The sequence below is a fragment of the Jaculus jaculus genome, chromosome 1 (genome assembly GCF_020740685.1).
Source record: "Jaculus jaculus isolate mJacJac1 chromosome 1, mJacJac1.mat.Y.cur, whole genome shotgun sequence".
In the NCBI taxonomy this organism is placed as follows: domain Eukaryota; kingdom Metazoa; phylum Chordata; class Mammalia; order Rodentia; family Dipodidae; genus Jaculus; species Jaculus jaculus.
This window is the reverse complement of record NC_059102.1, coordinates 162,733,589-162,749,776: the sequence shown is the minus strand read 5'-3', so window position 1 is coordinate 162,749,776 and position 16,188 is coordinate 162,733,589. Positions and strand designations below refer to the sequence as shown.

At 46.3% G+C, this 16,188-nt stretch overlaps 1 protein-coding gene across 2 annotated transcripts in view; it reads left to right on the top strand.

The window, feature by feature from the left end:
- Dpf2 (double PHD fingers 2) overlaps positions 1 to 16,188 on the top strand; it is a 28,177-nt gene extending 11,989 nt beyond the window's left edge. The window contains exons 3-12 of one of the 2 annotated variants that reach the window (XM_012948365.2): positions 551 to 658; positions 954 to 1,117; positions 2,800 to 2,892; positions 3,030 to 3,108; positions 3,588 to 3,629; positions 4,581 to 4,718; positions 4,832 to 4,960; positions 5,108 to 5,220; positions 7,806 to 7,887; positions 14,973 to 16,188. In XM_012948365.2, the coding sequence (XP_012803819.1) occupies positions 551 to 658; positions 954 to 1,117; positions 2,800 to 2,892; positions 3,030 to 3,108; positions 3,588 to 3,629; positions 4,581 to 4,718; positions 4,832 to 4,960; positions 5,108 to 5,220; positions 7,806 to 7,887; positions 14,973 to 15,049 (1,025 nt within the window). In that variant the 3' untranslated portion in view covers positions 15,050 to 16,188. The remainder of the gene's footprint in view (positions 1 to 550; positions 659 to 953; positions 1,118 to 2,799; positions 2,893 to 3,029; positions 3,109 to 3,587; positions 3,630 to 4,580; positions 4,719 to 4,831; positions 4,961 to 5,107; positions 5,221 to 7,805; positions 7,888 to 14,972) is intronic. The other variant, XM_004656662.2, reaches the window with a different exon arrangement.

Here is a 16,188-nt window from a genome sequence, read left to right as displayed (position 1 = left end):
GGTCTAGCAGCTGCCTCCCTAAAGTGGGATGTAGAGAGTAGCCTCGAGCCAGCTTCTCAGGCTCTTTATAGGGTGAAACCATAGAAATCACAGGATGGGGGATTTTCAGAGGCAAGCAAGCATGGTGACAGAAGCAGACCAGCTGTTACAGTTAAATTACTTTCCGCAGCGTTACGAATACACAATCCTAGGACCAGTAACCTGGGAACAATTTGTGGCCCCAGCTCAGACATAGAAAAACTTAACTTATTCATTTTATCAAGATGGCTCTTGCTGTTAAAATGGAGTCAGGTTGGCTCTTTAGTACTCCTCTAGAAAGTGTTTGGTTTCTAAGACTAGATCAGGGTTTTTGTTTTGTTTTGTTTTGTTTTTGTTTTTCAAGGTAGGGTCTCTAGTTCAGGCTGACCTGGAATTCACTATGTAGTCTCAGGGTGGCCTCAAACTCATGGTGATTCTCCTCATACCTCTGCCTCCCAAATACTGGGATTAAAGATGTGCACCACTGTGCCTGGCTAGATCATGGTTTAACTGTCTTTTCTTCCTTCCACAGGATTGGCCTCTGGACAGTTGTATTCCTACCCTGCCCGGCGCTGGCGGAAAAAACGGCGAGCCCACCCACCTGAGGATCCTCGGCTTTCCTTCCCATCTATTAAGCCAGGTAAGGGGTACCCACCATAAGCAGAGCGATACCCTGCTACATGACAGAGGCTTGCTGATGACCTCCTATTCCCAGGCCTTGAGCTAGATCCTGTATATACTAAAGTGAATTACCTGTGATTTCTTCCTTTAGGTAGTTCAATCTGTTAAGGAAAACAGGTAATTAGTTCATTCCAGCACCGATGTGTCTTGGCTCATGGACAGAGAACAGAAGACAGTGGCTGCTTTTCATTTGACCCCTCACTGTAGGCACAGCTTCAGCTCTTTTGAGCCTTGCTATGTTCTAACTGTTGCAGACACAGACCAGACCCTGAAGAAAGAGGGGCTTATCTCTCAGGATGGCAGCAGTTTAGAGGCTCTGTTGCGCACTGACCCTCTGGAGAAGCGAGGCGCACCAGATCCCCGAGTTGATGACGACAGCCTGAGCGAGTTTCCTGTAACCAACAGTCGAGCAAGGAAGGTACAAGATTATCCTCATGAAAGGGACTTTGATGGAGATAAGCCTCCTCTGTATGGGAGGCTACCCAGTTAGCAAGATCTGTGGAGGAACACTTGTGTATCATGTGTGAGGCCTTATATTCAATTCCTAGCACAAAAAGTAAAAATAACTGAAGTAGAAGCTGAGGCAGTTCTGCAGTTCTTGCTGGCCAGCTTCCCTGCGATCATCTAGTGTTTCTCCTTTCCTTCAAAGTATTCACTCTCATTCATCCTCTTGTAGACAAAAGTTTTTGCTTGTTTGTTTGTTGATTTGGTTGGTTGGTTCTTGGAGGTAGGGTCTCACGCTAGCCCAAGCTGACCTGGAATTCACTATGTAGTCTCAGGGTGGCCTTGAACACACAGTGATCCTCCTACCTCTGCTGGGATTGAGGGCATGTGCCACCATGCCCAGCCCAAAAGTATTTTCTTTAAGTATTTTATTTATGTATTTATTTATTTATTGAGAGAAAGAGACAGAGAGAGAGAGAGAATGGGTGTGCCAGGGTCTCTAGCCACTGCAAACAAACTCCAGATGTGACACCTCATGCATCTGGTTTATAAGGGTACTAGGGAATCAAACCTGGGTCTTTTGGTTTTGCAGGCAAGTGCCTTAACAGCTAAGCCATCACTCCAGCCTTGTTTGTTTTGATTTGTTTTCAAAATCCTCTTCCCTCTGCCTCTGAGTTGCTGGGATTAAAGGCATGCACCACCACACCCAGCTCTACAAAAGTTTCTGGTGCCTGGTGTTACATAGGTGAAGCACACCTGATCTCTTTCAACTGAAAGCTAATTCTAAAGTTTAAAAATATGAGCTGGAGAGATGGCTCGTTGGTTAAGGTGCTTGCCTGCAAAACCTGATGACCTGGGTTTGATTCTCCAGTACTCATATAATGCTGGATGCACAAAATGGCACATGCATCTGGAGTTCATTTGCAGTGGCTAGAGGTCCTGACTGTGCATATTCTCCCTCTCTGTCTCTCTGCTTGCAAATAAATAAATATATTTTAAAATTTAAAAATAACGAAAAGCTGGGGCTGGAGAGATGGCTCAGTGGTTAAGGCACTTGCCTGTAAAGCCTAATAACCTAGGTTCAATTCCCCAGTACCATGTAAGCCAGATGCACAAAGTGTTTCTGTATCTGGAGTTTGTTTTTTTTTTTGCAATGGCTGGTAGCCCTGATGTGCCCATTCCCTCTGTCTGTCTCTCTTCTCTGTCAAATAAACAAATAAAAATAAAATATTTTAATATATATAGAAAGCTAAAGATAAACCAGGCACTGTGCTAAATGCTTTTCCATATGTTCTGTCCTGTACAGCCTTATGAGGTAGATCCTGTGCTAAACTAAGTCAAAGTGTTAGTGGTAGATCAGGCAGGACAGCACATGACTGCTTGGAGTACCAGAGAAAACTTTATGAAAACATGGCATTTGACTTGGCCTCTTGGAGATAAAGAAAAGGTATTCTAGGCTAAGGGAACAACTTGGAGAGGCACAGAGAAAAGAAAGCATTGCAGGAAGCAGGAGTGCGATTATTGGCTGAGAAATGAGGCTGATGTGGGTGGGTCTGGGTTCCAGAGGAGCTGCTGGGTAGCACTGGCCAATTCCATCATATGGAAGTGTTTGGATACACATGATTTCTGCTTCTTCTAATCCTCTGGCCCACACAGCGGATCCTTGAACCAGATGACTTCCTGGATGACCTCGATGATGAAGACTATGAAGAAGATACTCCAAAACGACGGGGCAAAGGGAAATCCAAGGTAAGAGGCTGGTATGCTGCTTGATGAGGCAAGTGGTTCAGAAAGGAAGGTTTTGTTGTGATTGCCTTTTTCCCAGCCAATGTATCTCCTTTGGCCCAAACACCTTAGTAAAGGCATCTGTTTGCTCTTCTTGGCAGAGTAAGGGTGTTAGCAGTGCCCGTAAGAAGCTGGATGCTTCCATCCTGGAGGACAGGGACAAGCCGTATGCCTGTGATAGTGAGTGCCTCATGAGGGGTGGGTAGGTCTTGCCTTGGTCCCAGCTCCTGTTCTGGATGTGAGAGGAGGGAGGGTCATGTCCTTGCACGGAATGGTAAAACAAGCCTGGGCTCTTCTCCTGCCTGCTGATGGGGTCCCTCCAAGATCCCCCTGAGAGGCCTAGCCTCTGCTTCATATGGGTGGGGCCTGCATGTTCTGGGAGAGATTTCTGTGCCCCGCAGGGTGGGGGAGTGGGGACTGGCTTATTAGTGGGTCTGCAGACCCATCAAGCCAAGGTGCAGGGGGCCAGCCCTGAGGTTTTCAGTGTCTGTTCTCTTTCTTTTTGCTTCGGCTCCCCCCACTTCTGGGCCTCCAGCCTGGAGCACCGATGCTGGGGTTCTCTCTTGCTTGCTCCACTTTCTGCTGCTGCTGCTGCTGCTGCTGCCCTGTCTCAAGTGTATCAAGGCTTCCTTCTCATGACTTTTCTTTCTGTCTTTCAGATAGTTTCAAACAAAAGCATACCTCGAAAGCGCCCCAGAGAGGTAGCTCTCTCAACTTTTCAGACTTTTGGTTTTCCTATCCCTTTCCCTCCTCCCTTGTGCCTCCCACCTTTCTCATTTCCTGTGATTCTAGTTTTGAAATCTCTGGACTAGCTTGAGGGTAGAGCTGAGGAACCACAGTTAAGCTCCACTGCTCAGAGTCCTAACAGCTGCCTTTACTAGTGCTCATCTCCCACAGATTTTTCTCCCAGGGCCACTCAGCCTAGTGCATGGGGGAAATCCAAAGCATTATAAGGAACCCATTATAAGCAGTTTCATCTGCTGCCCTCCCCAAAACAGACACCTGGTGGTGAGCTAATGTTCCTGTCATCATGCCACCACTTCCTTCCATCCTCCTCATTCCTTCCTGCTGGCCCCCTTGCCCCTCTTGGTGTCATTGTTCAAAATAAGATGCTGTAGGAATCTACTTTCCTTGCTGGTTGGTAGGGGGTGGGCAGGGCAGTGATGAGGGAATGTGTTTGATTTTCTTTGAGGACAACTGCCCTGGCTGCTCAGTTGGTAGGTGTTCTCCAAGTGACCAACTCTCAGCCCTTTGTCTGTTCAGTGGAAATTGGCTCCATGGTATATGGAGGGTAACTTTTACCCTTCTTGCCATAATGCAAGACTATAAAACTTTGACCTGGAGCTCCTCACAGTACTATTCCCAGAGCAAGTAATGAAGCAGCAAAAGTTGAGTTCCACCAAAAGACAACTGAGAAGAATAGTGGTGACTGTGGTGGTTGGGGGTGTAGCAGAGTCCTAGAACCTGGTAGCCCCAGGGCTTGATCTCCATGCTGAGGAGACTGTGCCATCACTACAGATTATCCCAGAACACAGATCCTGGGAGCAGAGATGGTGGGTCTGGGTCTGAGGTGGAGCCTCACAGAATGTTGGGGTAGAGACACAGTACCCTTAGGTCATAACGCTTCTGTCTGCAATATTTCCCTCGCCTAGTTTGCGGAAAACGTTATAAGAACCGACCAGGCCTCAGTTACCACTATGCCCACTCTCACCTGGCTGAGGAGGAGGGTGAGGACAAAGAAGACTCTCAGCCACCCACCCCTGTCTCCCAGAGGTCTGAAGAGCAGAAATGTAAGCTGAAGTTGGGGCAGGAGAGGAGCCAGCCTGCTTAGGAAAGCCCCTGCTTGCAGGGGATGTTGAATGACCCATGAGCATCAGCAAAACTCTCTTCTTTCTCCCTGTAGCCAAGAAAGGTCCTGATGGATTGGCTCTGCCTAACAACTACTGTGACTTCTGTCTGGGTGATTCAAAGATCAACAAGAAGACAGGACAAGCTGAGGAACTGGTGTCCTGTTCTGACTGTGGCCGCTCAGGTACTTCCATCCCCACAGAGGGCTGCCACAGCACCTAGTCTTCAAGGAGCTCTTCGCCTACTTGCCTCAGTCAGGCAGTTTATCTCACCCACCCCTGCCCTCATCCTGGTCTCCAGCCTCCTCTTTCACTTGTCTCCCCCCACACAGGACATCCATCCTGTCTGCAGTTCACCCCTGTGATGATGGCAGCCGTGAAGACCTACCGCTGGCAGTGTATCGAATGCAAGTGCTGTAACCTGTGCGGTACCTCCGAGAACGACGTGCGTGCCCGTGTGCCCTCTCATCCCAGCCTGATTCCTCCTGGTTCTGCTGCTCATCCCATAGCTCCCACCAAAGCAAGCTTTCTGTTAGAGGGAACAAGGGCCCTCCCACAGGCCCCTCCTCAGTATTCCCTTTGACCTTGGACTTGTCAGCAAATTTATGGGGGTTTTTTTTGTTTGTTTTTTTTTTGTTTTTGGCTTTTCGAGATAGGGTCTCACAGTAGCCCAGGCTGACCTGGAATTCACTATGGAGTCTCAGGGTGGCCTCGAACTCACGGCAATCCTCCTACCTCTGCTTCCCGAGTGCTGGGATTAAAGGCGTGTGCCACCACGCCCAGCGGGTTTTATATATATATATATATATTTTATTTTTATTTATTTGAGGGAGAAAGAGGCAGGTAGAGAAAATGGGTGTCCCAGGGCCCCCAGCCACTGCAAACAAACTCCAGATAAGTGCCACCTTGTACAGCTGGTTTATGTGGGTTCTGGGGAATTGAACTTGGGTCGTTAGGCTTTGCATGCAAGTACCTTAACCATTAAGGCATCTCTCCAGCTCTTGTCATTTCTTTTTAATTTTTCTTTCTGAGACAGGGTCTTACTCTAGCCCAACTTGGCCTTGAACTCATAGTGCTCCTGATGTTAGAATTTATAAGCATGAGTGACTATACCTGACTAAATCTTTATTTATTTATTTATTTATATTTTGTTTTGTTTTTCAAGGTAGGGTCTCACTCTGGTCCAGGCTGACCTGGAATTAACTGTAGTCTCAGGTTGGCCTTGATCTGATACTCCTACCTCTGCCTCCCGAGTGTTGGGATTAAAGGCATGCGCCACCACACCTGGCTTTGACTAAATCTTGTTGGTTTTTATTTTTTACTTTTTAAATCTATTTTATGCATTTATTTGCAAAGAGAGAAAGAGAATGGGCATGCAGGATCCCTTGGCATTACATATGAAATTCCAGATGCGTGTACCACTTTATGCAGCTGACCTTATATAGAAGCTGAGGAATTGAACCTGGGCTGGCAGGCTTTGCAAATTAGAACCTTTAACTGTTGAGCCATTTCCCCAGCCCATAAATACTCAGTTTCTAGAGCACCAACTTTAAGTTAGATATTGTTCTAGGCTATAAGGACACTAAACAAAACAAACAAGGTTCCTGCTTTCCTGGAATTTATACTCTTGGAACAGCAGTAAGCCAGGAAATGAGAGCTTTTTGTACAGTGTGCCTTGAAGAAAATGCAAGAGTGATGTGCCAGAGTAACTTGCTTTTAGAGGAAGTAGGGTTGGTGTTGGAATTTGGGTAGTACCAAGGAGCCAGTCCCAGAAGGTATAGAGGGAAAGCATTCCTAAGAAAGGAGTAGACAGTGCAGAGGACTGAAGGTGGACAAGCTGGATCCTTCCTGTGTGGTTGAAGTTTATGGGTATCATCACATCTGTAGGATCTTGGGTTCTTTGGAGTGGAGGGCTGGGATTTGACCCCAAGGCCTTGTGCATGCTAAACACACACTTGACCACTGAACTACACTCCCAACACCTGGAGCTTGGATTCACTTTTTAAGTAGTGGGGTGGTGTTAGAAGCTTTTAATCTGGGGAGTGAAGCTGGGCGTAGTGGTGCATGCCTTTAATCCCAGCACTCGGGAGGCAGAGGAAGGAGGATTGCCATGAGTTCAAGGCTACCCTGAGACTACATAGTGAATTCCAGGTCAGCCTGGGCTAGGGTGAGACCCTACCTTGAAAAACCAATAATAATAATCTGGGGAGTGAACATCTTCTGTCTTAACTTTTTTTTTTTTTTTAATTTTTTTTGTTCACTTTTATTTATTTATTTGAGAGTGACACAGAGAGAAAATGGGCATGCCAGGGCTTCCAGCCACTGCAAATGAATTCCAGATACATGCGCCCCCTTGTGCATCTGGCTAATGTGGGTTCTGGAAAATCGAGCATTGAACCGGGGTCCTTAGGCTTCACTGGCAAGTGCTTAACTGCTAAGCCATCTCTCCAGCCCCTTTTTTTGTTTTTTTGAGGTAGGGTGTCACTCTGGCTCAGGCTGACCTGGAATTCACTATGTAGTCTCGGTGGCTTCCGGCAATCCTCCTACCTCTGCCTCCCAAGTGCTGGGATTAAAGGTGTGCACCACCACACCCGGCTGTCTTAACATTTTAAAAGGATAACTGGCTATTTTGTGAAGAAGAGGTTGTAGGCGAAAAATAGGGCATGTGGTCAGTTGTGTCCAGCTGAAGGATAACAGTGACTTGGCCTAGGTGTGGAAGGTTTTTCAAGGTAGGGTTTCACTTTAGCCCATGCTGACCTGGAATTGACTATGTAGTTTCTGGGTGGCCTGGATCTCATGGTGATCCTCCTACCTCTGCCTCCCAAGTGCTAGGATTAAAGCTGTGCGCCATCACGCCCAGCTTAATGGTGGTTTCTGACTTAGATTGCCACATGAATTCTTAGCTGCCACCAATCCCTCTTGGAAGTAGCAGCAGTGTTCTCAGAAATACTCTTCCTAGCCCAGCACCAGTGGCATAGTCAAGACAAACAAGTCAGTGGACCTCTTCCTCTTCTTCCTTGTCCTATCTAGGACCAGCTGCTTTTCTGTGATGACTGTGACCGTGGCTACCATATGTACTGTCTCACCCCATCTATGTCTGAGCCTCCTGAAGGTAAGTGACCCAGTTCTTCTACTTGGAATAATCATTTTATTATTAGCTTACAGTCATCTGTACCATAAATACTAAGTCTTATGGTCTATGTAACTTCAGTTGTTTATTCTTCGAATTTGAGTATAAGGTACCTTGTTTTGACTCAGTTGAGGATGTTTTTCTAGCATCGCAGTTTAAAGGATTTAATGTTTGCACTTTGTCATGTACATGTACAAACACAGAAATCTCCAGTCCAAGAAAAAAAATACGTTATGAGCAGAGAAACAGTCAGTCACCCAGGAGAAAGTTGTCTTCATCCAACTAGTCTAGAAACTGAGTTGGCAGCTTTTGTGACATGAACCTTCTGTTATAGCTCTCCCAACTTGACAGATTTGAGTGTTCATTTTCCCTTTCTGGCCCTTCCCTACCCCTGGACCTGAATGGATTGCTCTGCCTCTCTAGTAGTATACTTTGGGGGGGGGGGAGGTTCAAAGTAGGGTCTCACTGTAGCACTTTGGAATTCACTATGTACTCTCAGGGTGGCCTTGAACTCACAATGATCTTCTACTTCTACCTCCTGAGTGCTGGGATTAAAGGTGTGCATCACTGTGCCCAGCTTCTAGAAGTATACTTTAGTCATGCTCTAACTTTATGGAAGCTGTGCACCAAAACCAGTCGTGGCACCATGGAGTGGCTGCTGCTTCATTAGTTCCCTCATGCTGGATTTTTATGCCCATTTCCCTCCCACATGGGAACTCAGGAACTTGCCTGGGAAGGTACATTTGTCCAGTAATTGTGCTGTGTAGAGTCTGGAAGATAGCATTGCGGGTGGGAAAAAAAAATGGTTCACAGTGTGCTGAAAGCTAACCTGTAATGTAGGTCAGGCTGCTGTCACTCAACAGAGATTAAGGCCACTCACAAAGCCAGCAAGTCCTTTAGTAGCTGCAGGGGAGCACATAGCTATTGCTTTGTCAAACCTGGAAATCAATTTTGGAAAGGGAAGTAGTGTTTCATTACTTTAAAATACTATTTATTTATTTGTAAGGAGAGAGAATATGAATGAATGGGAATGAGATCATGGGTGGACCAGGACCTTTAGCTGTTGCAGACGAACTCCAGATGCATGCACCACTTTGTGCATTTGGCTTTATGTGGGTACTGGAGAATCATACCCAGGCTTTTATGCCTTGCAAGCAAGCATCTTAACTGCTGAACTGTCTCTCCAGCCGTGTCTTATTTTTTATTTTTATTTTTATTTTTTGGTTTTTTGAAATGGGGTCTCACTCTAGCCCAGGCTGAGCTGGAATTCACTATGTAGTCTCAAAGTGTCCTTGAACTCATGGCAATCCTCCTAGCTCTGCCTCCCAAGTGCTGGCATTAAAGGCGTGTGTCACCACACCTGGCTCCATACCTTATTTTTTTTAACCATCAAATAACAGCTTACAGGCAAAACCTACAATAGTTGTAGAAAAGGCTGCCCCCTTGACACTTTTTGTTGTGTTTATTTTTCCCTCTCTTTTTTAAAAATTTATTTTAATTTATTTTTTTATTTTTCGAGGTTGGGTCTCACTGTAGCCCAGGCTCAACTGGAATTCACCCTGTATTCTCAGGGTGGCCTCAAATTAACAGCGATCCTCCTACCTCTGCCTCCTGAGTGCTGGGATTAAAGACATGTGCCACCACACCCAGCTATTTTTCAAAGTAGGTTCTCACTCTATCTTTGGGCTGACCTGGAACTCCCTCTGTAGTTCCAGGCTGACCTGAAAAAAGTGATCCTCCTACCTCTGTGTCCCGAGTGCTGGAATTAAAGATGTGTGCCACCATGCCTGACTCTTCCCTTGACATTCTGTGAGACACTGTAGTATGCAGAACCACAGGCCAAGAACCCTCACTGGAGCATAAGGCAGGTGAAGAACAACCCTAGATGATGGTCTTAAGCTGTAGGGTTAGCACAGTGTATTCTGTGGGCCACATCCAACTGCAGCCAGTTTATATATCTTGAAAGCCAAGAGTGGATTTTACATTTTAAACTGCCATTTCATTTACTTATTTATTTGTCAAAGAGAGGAAAAGAGAGAGAGAGAGATAATGGGCATACCAGAGCCTCTAGCCAGAGTAAGCAAACTCCAGACACATGCACCATTATGTGCATATGGCTTACGTGGATTCTGGGAAGTCAAACCTGGATCATTAGGCTCTGTAGGCATGTGCCTTAGCCACTAAGTTACCTCTCCAGCCCTGGTTTTTTGGTTTTTCAAGGTAGAATCTTGCTGTAGCCCAGGCTGACCTGGAATTTACTCTAGTCTCAGGGTGGGCTTAAACTCAAGGCGATCCTCCTATCTCTGCACTTAGCCTGGTTTTTACATTTTAAAAAGAAGATTTTAAGGTCTGGAGAGATGGCTCAGTGGTTAAGGCACTTGCCTGCAACCTCAGTTCTGTTCCCCAGTACCCATGTAAAGCCAGATGAACAAAGTGGTACATGTGTCTGGAATTCATTTGCAGTGGCTGGAGACCTTGGTGTACTCATATCTCTCTCTCTTTCTTCCTCTCTCTTCCTGCTTGCTTGCAAATAAACAAATTATTTGGAAATAAATAATGGAAGTTTTTTTAAATTTTACTTTGTTTTTAATTGACAACTTCCATAATTGTAGACAATAGATCATGGTAACCCCCCACCACATTCCCCTTCACTTGCCATCATATCCCTTCCATCTCTCAACCAGTCTCTCTTTTTTATTTTTATTAAAATTTGTTTGTTTGTTTGTTTCTGTTTTTCTAGGTACATTCTTGCTCTAGCCCAGGCTGACCTGGAATTAGTCTCAGGGTGGCCTTGAACTCACAGCAATCTTCCTACCTCTGCCTCCCGAGTGCTGGGATTAAAGGCGTGTGCCACCACACTCGGCCTCCCTTTTATTTTTTATGTTATCATCCTATTCTCCTATTATGATGGTCTTGTGTAGGTAGTGCCAAGCACTATGAGGTCATGGATATCCAGGCCATTTTGTGGCTGGAAGAGTGCATTGTAAGGAGTCCTACCCTTCCTTTGGCTCTTACATTCTTTCTACATCCTCTTCTGCAATGGACTCTGAGCCTTGGAAGATGATAGACATATTTCAGTTCTGAGCACTCCTCTGTCACTTCTTCTCAGCACTATGGTGCCTTCTGAGTCATCCCACAGTCCCTGCCATCTGAAAAGAGAAGCTTCTCTTACCAAAAGTGAAAATAGCATCCCAGCACTCAGGAGGCAGAGGTAGGAAGATCGCTGTGAGTTCAAGGCCACCCTGAGACTTCATAGTGAATTTCAGGTTAGCCTGGGCTACAGTGAGACCCTGCTTCAAAAAAAAAATGTGATGGTAACATTAATATATGGGTATATGAACATTAAGAGAAGTGTTTACTGGCAGTTTACTGAGCCTAGTATATACATTTAGGCAGACAGCAGCAGACGTTACACCCCCAGGGCTCATGACTTACCCAATCATAGGTTTTCAGTATTGGCATGTATTTCCTCCCATGGAGTAGGCCTCCAGTCCAGTTAGAGAGCAGTTGGTTTCCCCCATAACAGATAGTCATATTGGCTTATTTGTCCTGACTGGCCAAATTTAAGGTTTACATTATCCACTGTTCTTTTTTTTTTTAAATTTTTATTTATATATTTTTCCCCCAAGTAGGGTATGGCTCTAGCTGAGGCGGACCTGGAATTCATTATATAGTCTCAGGGTGGCCTTGAACTCACTGCGATCCTCCTACCTCTGCCTCCCAAGTGCTGAGATTAAAGGTGTGCGCCACTACGCCTGGCTATTTATTTGTTTGACAGAGAGAGGGAGAGAATGGGTGCACCAGGGCCTCCAGCCTCTGCAAATGAACTCCAGATGCATGCACCACCTTGTGCATCTGGCTTACATGGGTCCTGGGGAATCAAACCTGTGTCCTTTGGCTTGCAGGCAAGTGCCTTAACTGCTAATCCATCCCTCCAGCCCCACTGTTATTTATCTCCACTGGTGAATTCACTCTCTCCCACAGTGTTGCATGCAGTGTAGTTTTTCCAGCTTTCTGTCAGCTGGTCTACACAGAGGAGGTTTTCAGCTCAACTCAAGCAGGAATTCTCAGTGACCTTGCAGCCTAAGCATGTGGAGTCTTCAGCAATAATAATGGGATTCTTTTTCTTTATTTCTTTCTTTCTTTTTTTTTTTTTTTTTTGGTTTTTGGAGGTAGGGTCTCACTCTGGCCTAGGCTGACCTGGAATTCACTATGTAGTCTCGGGTGGCCTCAAACTCACAGCGATCCTCCTGCCTCTGCCTCCTGAGTGCTGGGATTAAAGTCATGCGCCACCATGCCCGGCTAAATAATAGGAATTTTTAAAAGAAGTAGAAGATAGACTATGTGGCTCACAGGGCTTAGTTTGTAATATTTGGTCTGGCTCTTTGCAAGAAAGCTTACCAACACATTTATCTTGGTGTCAAAAAGAACCTTCCTTCTACATCTTTGAGTCTTTTTTTTTTTTTTTTGAGGTAGGGGTTCCCTCTAGCCCAGGCTGACCTGGAACTCACTCAGTAGTCTCAGGCTGGCCTCAAACTCATGATTATAGCAGACATCTTCAGGTTCACTGAAGTAAACTTCCAGACCAGACAGAGTTATGAGGAAGGGATTTATTGAAATTTGTAGATCCAGGGGAAGTTCCATAATGGCAGAAGCTGGCTTACCTTTACAGGTCCACGCAGACAGAGAGAGAAGCACAAGCCTAAAAGCTACACAGCACAGCACACTTCAGGAACTCAAGCTAGGCACACTTTGCATATCTTTAGATTGAAACCTTAAACCCACCATCACACCTTAAGATCCACCTAGTGACACCACCTCCAGCCAAGTGGCTACAGATGCAAACTACAAACTAATAAAACACTGAACATATTGGGGGCCATCTATTCAAACTGGTACAATGATCCTCTTATGTCTACCTCCCAAGGGGTGGGACTAAAGGCTTGTACCACCACACCCAGCTTGAATCACTTTTTTTTTCCCTTGGAGGTAGGGTCTCATCCTATTCCAGACAGGCCTGGAATTCATTATGTGACCTCAAACTCACAGCAATCCTACTTCTGCCTCCTGAGTGTTGGGATTAAAGGTGTGTGGCACCACGCCCAGCTTGAATCACTTTTTATATATATAGATTTATGCTTATATTTTCAAAATATCATGAACTAGTTTTTCTCAAAAAAAAAAAACAAAATCAGCCAGGCATGGTGGTGAACGCCTTTAATCCCTGCACTCATGAGGCAGAGGTAGGAGGATTGCTGTAAGTTCAAGGCCACCCTGAGACTACATAGTGAATTCCAGGTCAACCCGAGCTAGAGTGAGACTCTACCTCAAAATTAATTAATTAATTAATTAGTTAATTAAAAAGGAATCAAAGGGCTGGAGATAGAGCTTTGTGGTTAAGGCACTTGCCCACAAAGCCAAAGGACCTGAGTTTGATTCCCCAATACCCACATAAAGTCAAATGCACAAGGTAGCACATGCATCTGGAATTCTTTTGCAGTGGCTACAGCCCCTGGCATGCCCATTCTATCTGCGCCCCCCCACCTTCAAATAAATAAAGTATTTTTTAAAAAACTAAAAAGGACTAGAAAGATGTGCTTGCAAAGCATAAGGACCCATGTTTGACTCTCCAGATCTCACATAAGCCAAAAGCACAAGGTGACACAAGCATACAAGGTCATACATTGCACCAGATGGTACTCATGTCTGGAGTTTGATTGCAGTGGCTGGAGGTCCTTGTGTGCCAATTTTCTCTCATAAAATTTTCTTAAAACCAATCAAGAGCCAGGCATGGTGGTGCATGCCTTTAATTCCAGCTCTTGGGAGTTAGAGGTAGGAGGATCACCATGAGTTTGAGGCCATCCTGAGACTACATAGTGAATCCAAGTCAACCAAGGCTAGAGAGAGACCCTACCTCAACAAAATAAAATAAAATAAAAATGCAGTTAGGGAAAGGTCACCAGAGTTAACCTCCTTTTCTCTGAACAGATCCTTAGCCTCTACTGTATACTCAGGGATATCAGGAGTCTGTCTCACTTGTAGTGCATTTCACAGAAGACTGGCTCACGTTGACTTGGAAGTAGGGGTTCTCTGGAGCCTCTCTCATGACCTTTTTATTTCTTTATTATTTTTTTTCTTTTTGGCTTTTCGAGGTAAAGTCTCACTCTAGCCCAGGCTGACCTGGAATTCACTACATAGTTTCAGGGTGGCCTCAAACTCAGCAATCCTCCTACCTCTGCCTCCCGAGTGCTGGGATTAAAGGCGTGCGCCACCACGCCTGCAATGACTTTTTTCTTTTTTAGTTTTTTTTTTTTTTAATTTGACAGCAACAGACAGAGAAAGAGGCAGAGAGGGAGGGAGGGAGGGGGGGAGAGAGAGAGAGAATGGATGTGCCAGGGCCTCCAGCCACTGCAAAGGAACTCCAGATGTGTGCACCCCCTTGTGCATCTGGCTAACGTGGGTCCTGGGAAATCGAGCCTCGAACCGGGGTCCTCAGGCTTTACAGTTAAGCGCTTAACTGCTGAGCCATCTCTCCAGCCCTACTTTTTTTTTTAAATTTTTTTTAAAATTTATTTTTATTTGAGAGCGACAGACACAGAGAGAAAGACAGATAGAGAGCGAGAGAATGGGCGCACCAGGGCCTCCATCCGCTGCAAACAAACTCCAGACGCGTGCGCCCCCTTGTGCATCTGGCTAACGTGGGACCTGGGGAACCGAGCCTCGAACCGGGGTCCTTAGGCTTCACAGGCAAGCGCTTAACCGCTAAGCCATCTCTCCAGCCCAAGCCCTCCTTTTTTCTTTCTTTGTGGCCATGAAAACCAAGTCTGACTCTTTATAATCACAAGTCTCAAGTTGGGCCACTTTAAAAACTTGTTTCTGCCCGGGCTCATGCTACTCCTGAGCACAAAGTTGAAGTCCGAGCAATTCCCTTTCTCAGGATAACCATGAAGCTGTGGCTGGTGCTGTGCAGAGCTTCTCCCAAATTGCCTAGGGATGAGGTGTGGGGGGTAGAAGGACGTAGATGGATATTGGATGGGATCTGCCCTGACCCCTCTTCTTCTCTGCAGGAAGCTGGAGCTGCCACCTTTGTCTGGACCTGTTGAAGGAGAAAGCTTCTATCTACCAGAACCAGAACTCCTCTTGATGTACCACTCCAGCTCCCCACACATCTAAGGCTGTTTTTCTCCTCCACCTTGGTTTTCATATCCTGCTTCCTCTCCGACTCTTCCGCATATCCAGAGCCTTGGGTGGTTGTGCCAACCTGCCTTTGGCAACAGCAATTAGAGGTGGCAACTCTGACCACCTCTGGCCCCAAGCCCTCAGGGAGTAAGGAGCAGCACGCTGCCCCAGGGCAGACCTGTGGGCCCAGCTTCTCTCTGCTCTCCATGAAGTGCATTCACTCTGCTTGCCTTGGGCCCAAGGCCCTGGTGATCACAGGGTTCAAATGGTGTCCCTCTGAGAAAGGGTGGAAGAGCAGCTTACTTGTCTCTGCCTGGTCTAGCCCTCCACTCTGGTCTCCAGGGTTTCCCTCTCCCAGAGACTAGACAGGCCAGGACTCTGCTGGGAGCAGTTGGAAGTGAGCAAACTGAGATGACCCTCGCCAGGAAGGCCCCTGTGCTGCTTTGCCTTGCCTCCTGCTGGAGTGCTTCCATGCCCTCTGGCTCTGCCCTACCCTACCCTGTCATACCCAGGGACTAGCAGCTTCACCTGTCCTTCCTGTGCTTGGCTGGCTCACTCATGGGTGGTCTCTGACAATTCAAGCATTCCCCACCCTCAAATTCCTGTCTTCTGCCTCCCTCCTTATTCCCTTTGGTTTTGTGGGGACAGGGGATGTGCCAGGGGGCCAGGTTAGCAGTTTGAGGGCCACAGGGAAATGTTGGATAATGTGCCTGTTTTTTAACTCGATAAAAAGCCTACCTCCAAAACCCCCTTTTGTTCTTCCTGGACCTGGGCATTCAGCCTCCTGTCCTTAACTGAACCAGGAGCCTCTGCCTCCTGCGTGTGTTCCCCGGCTCCCAGGTCTCAGGGAGGCCGCATACACATCTCCTTCCCTTGCACGCTAGCTACCAGCTGGTAAGGTCTTCACATCCCAGTTACTCAGTTTTCTGCTTAGTGGCATTGACATTAAGTAGGAGGGGGACAGTCCATGCCAGGACAGTCTGGAAAGGCCTTTCCCCTTGGTTGTGGGCAGGTCCTAACTGTAACTTTGGACAAAGTTGAGGCGCCTCCCCTCTTTAGTTCCTGCATTCTAAACATTAGTACAAATAAACATTTTTACACAGA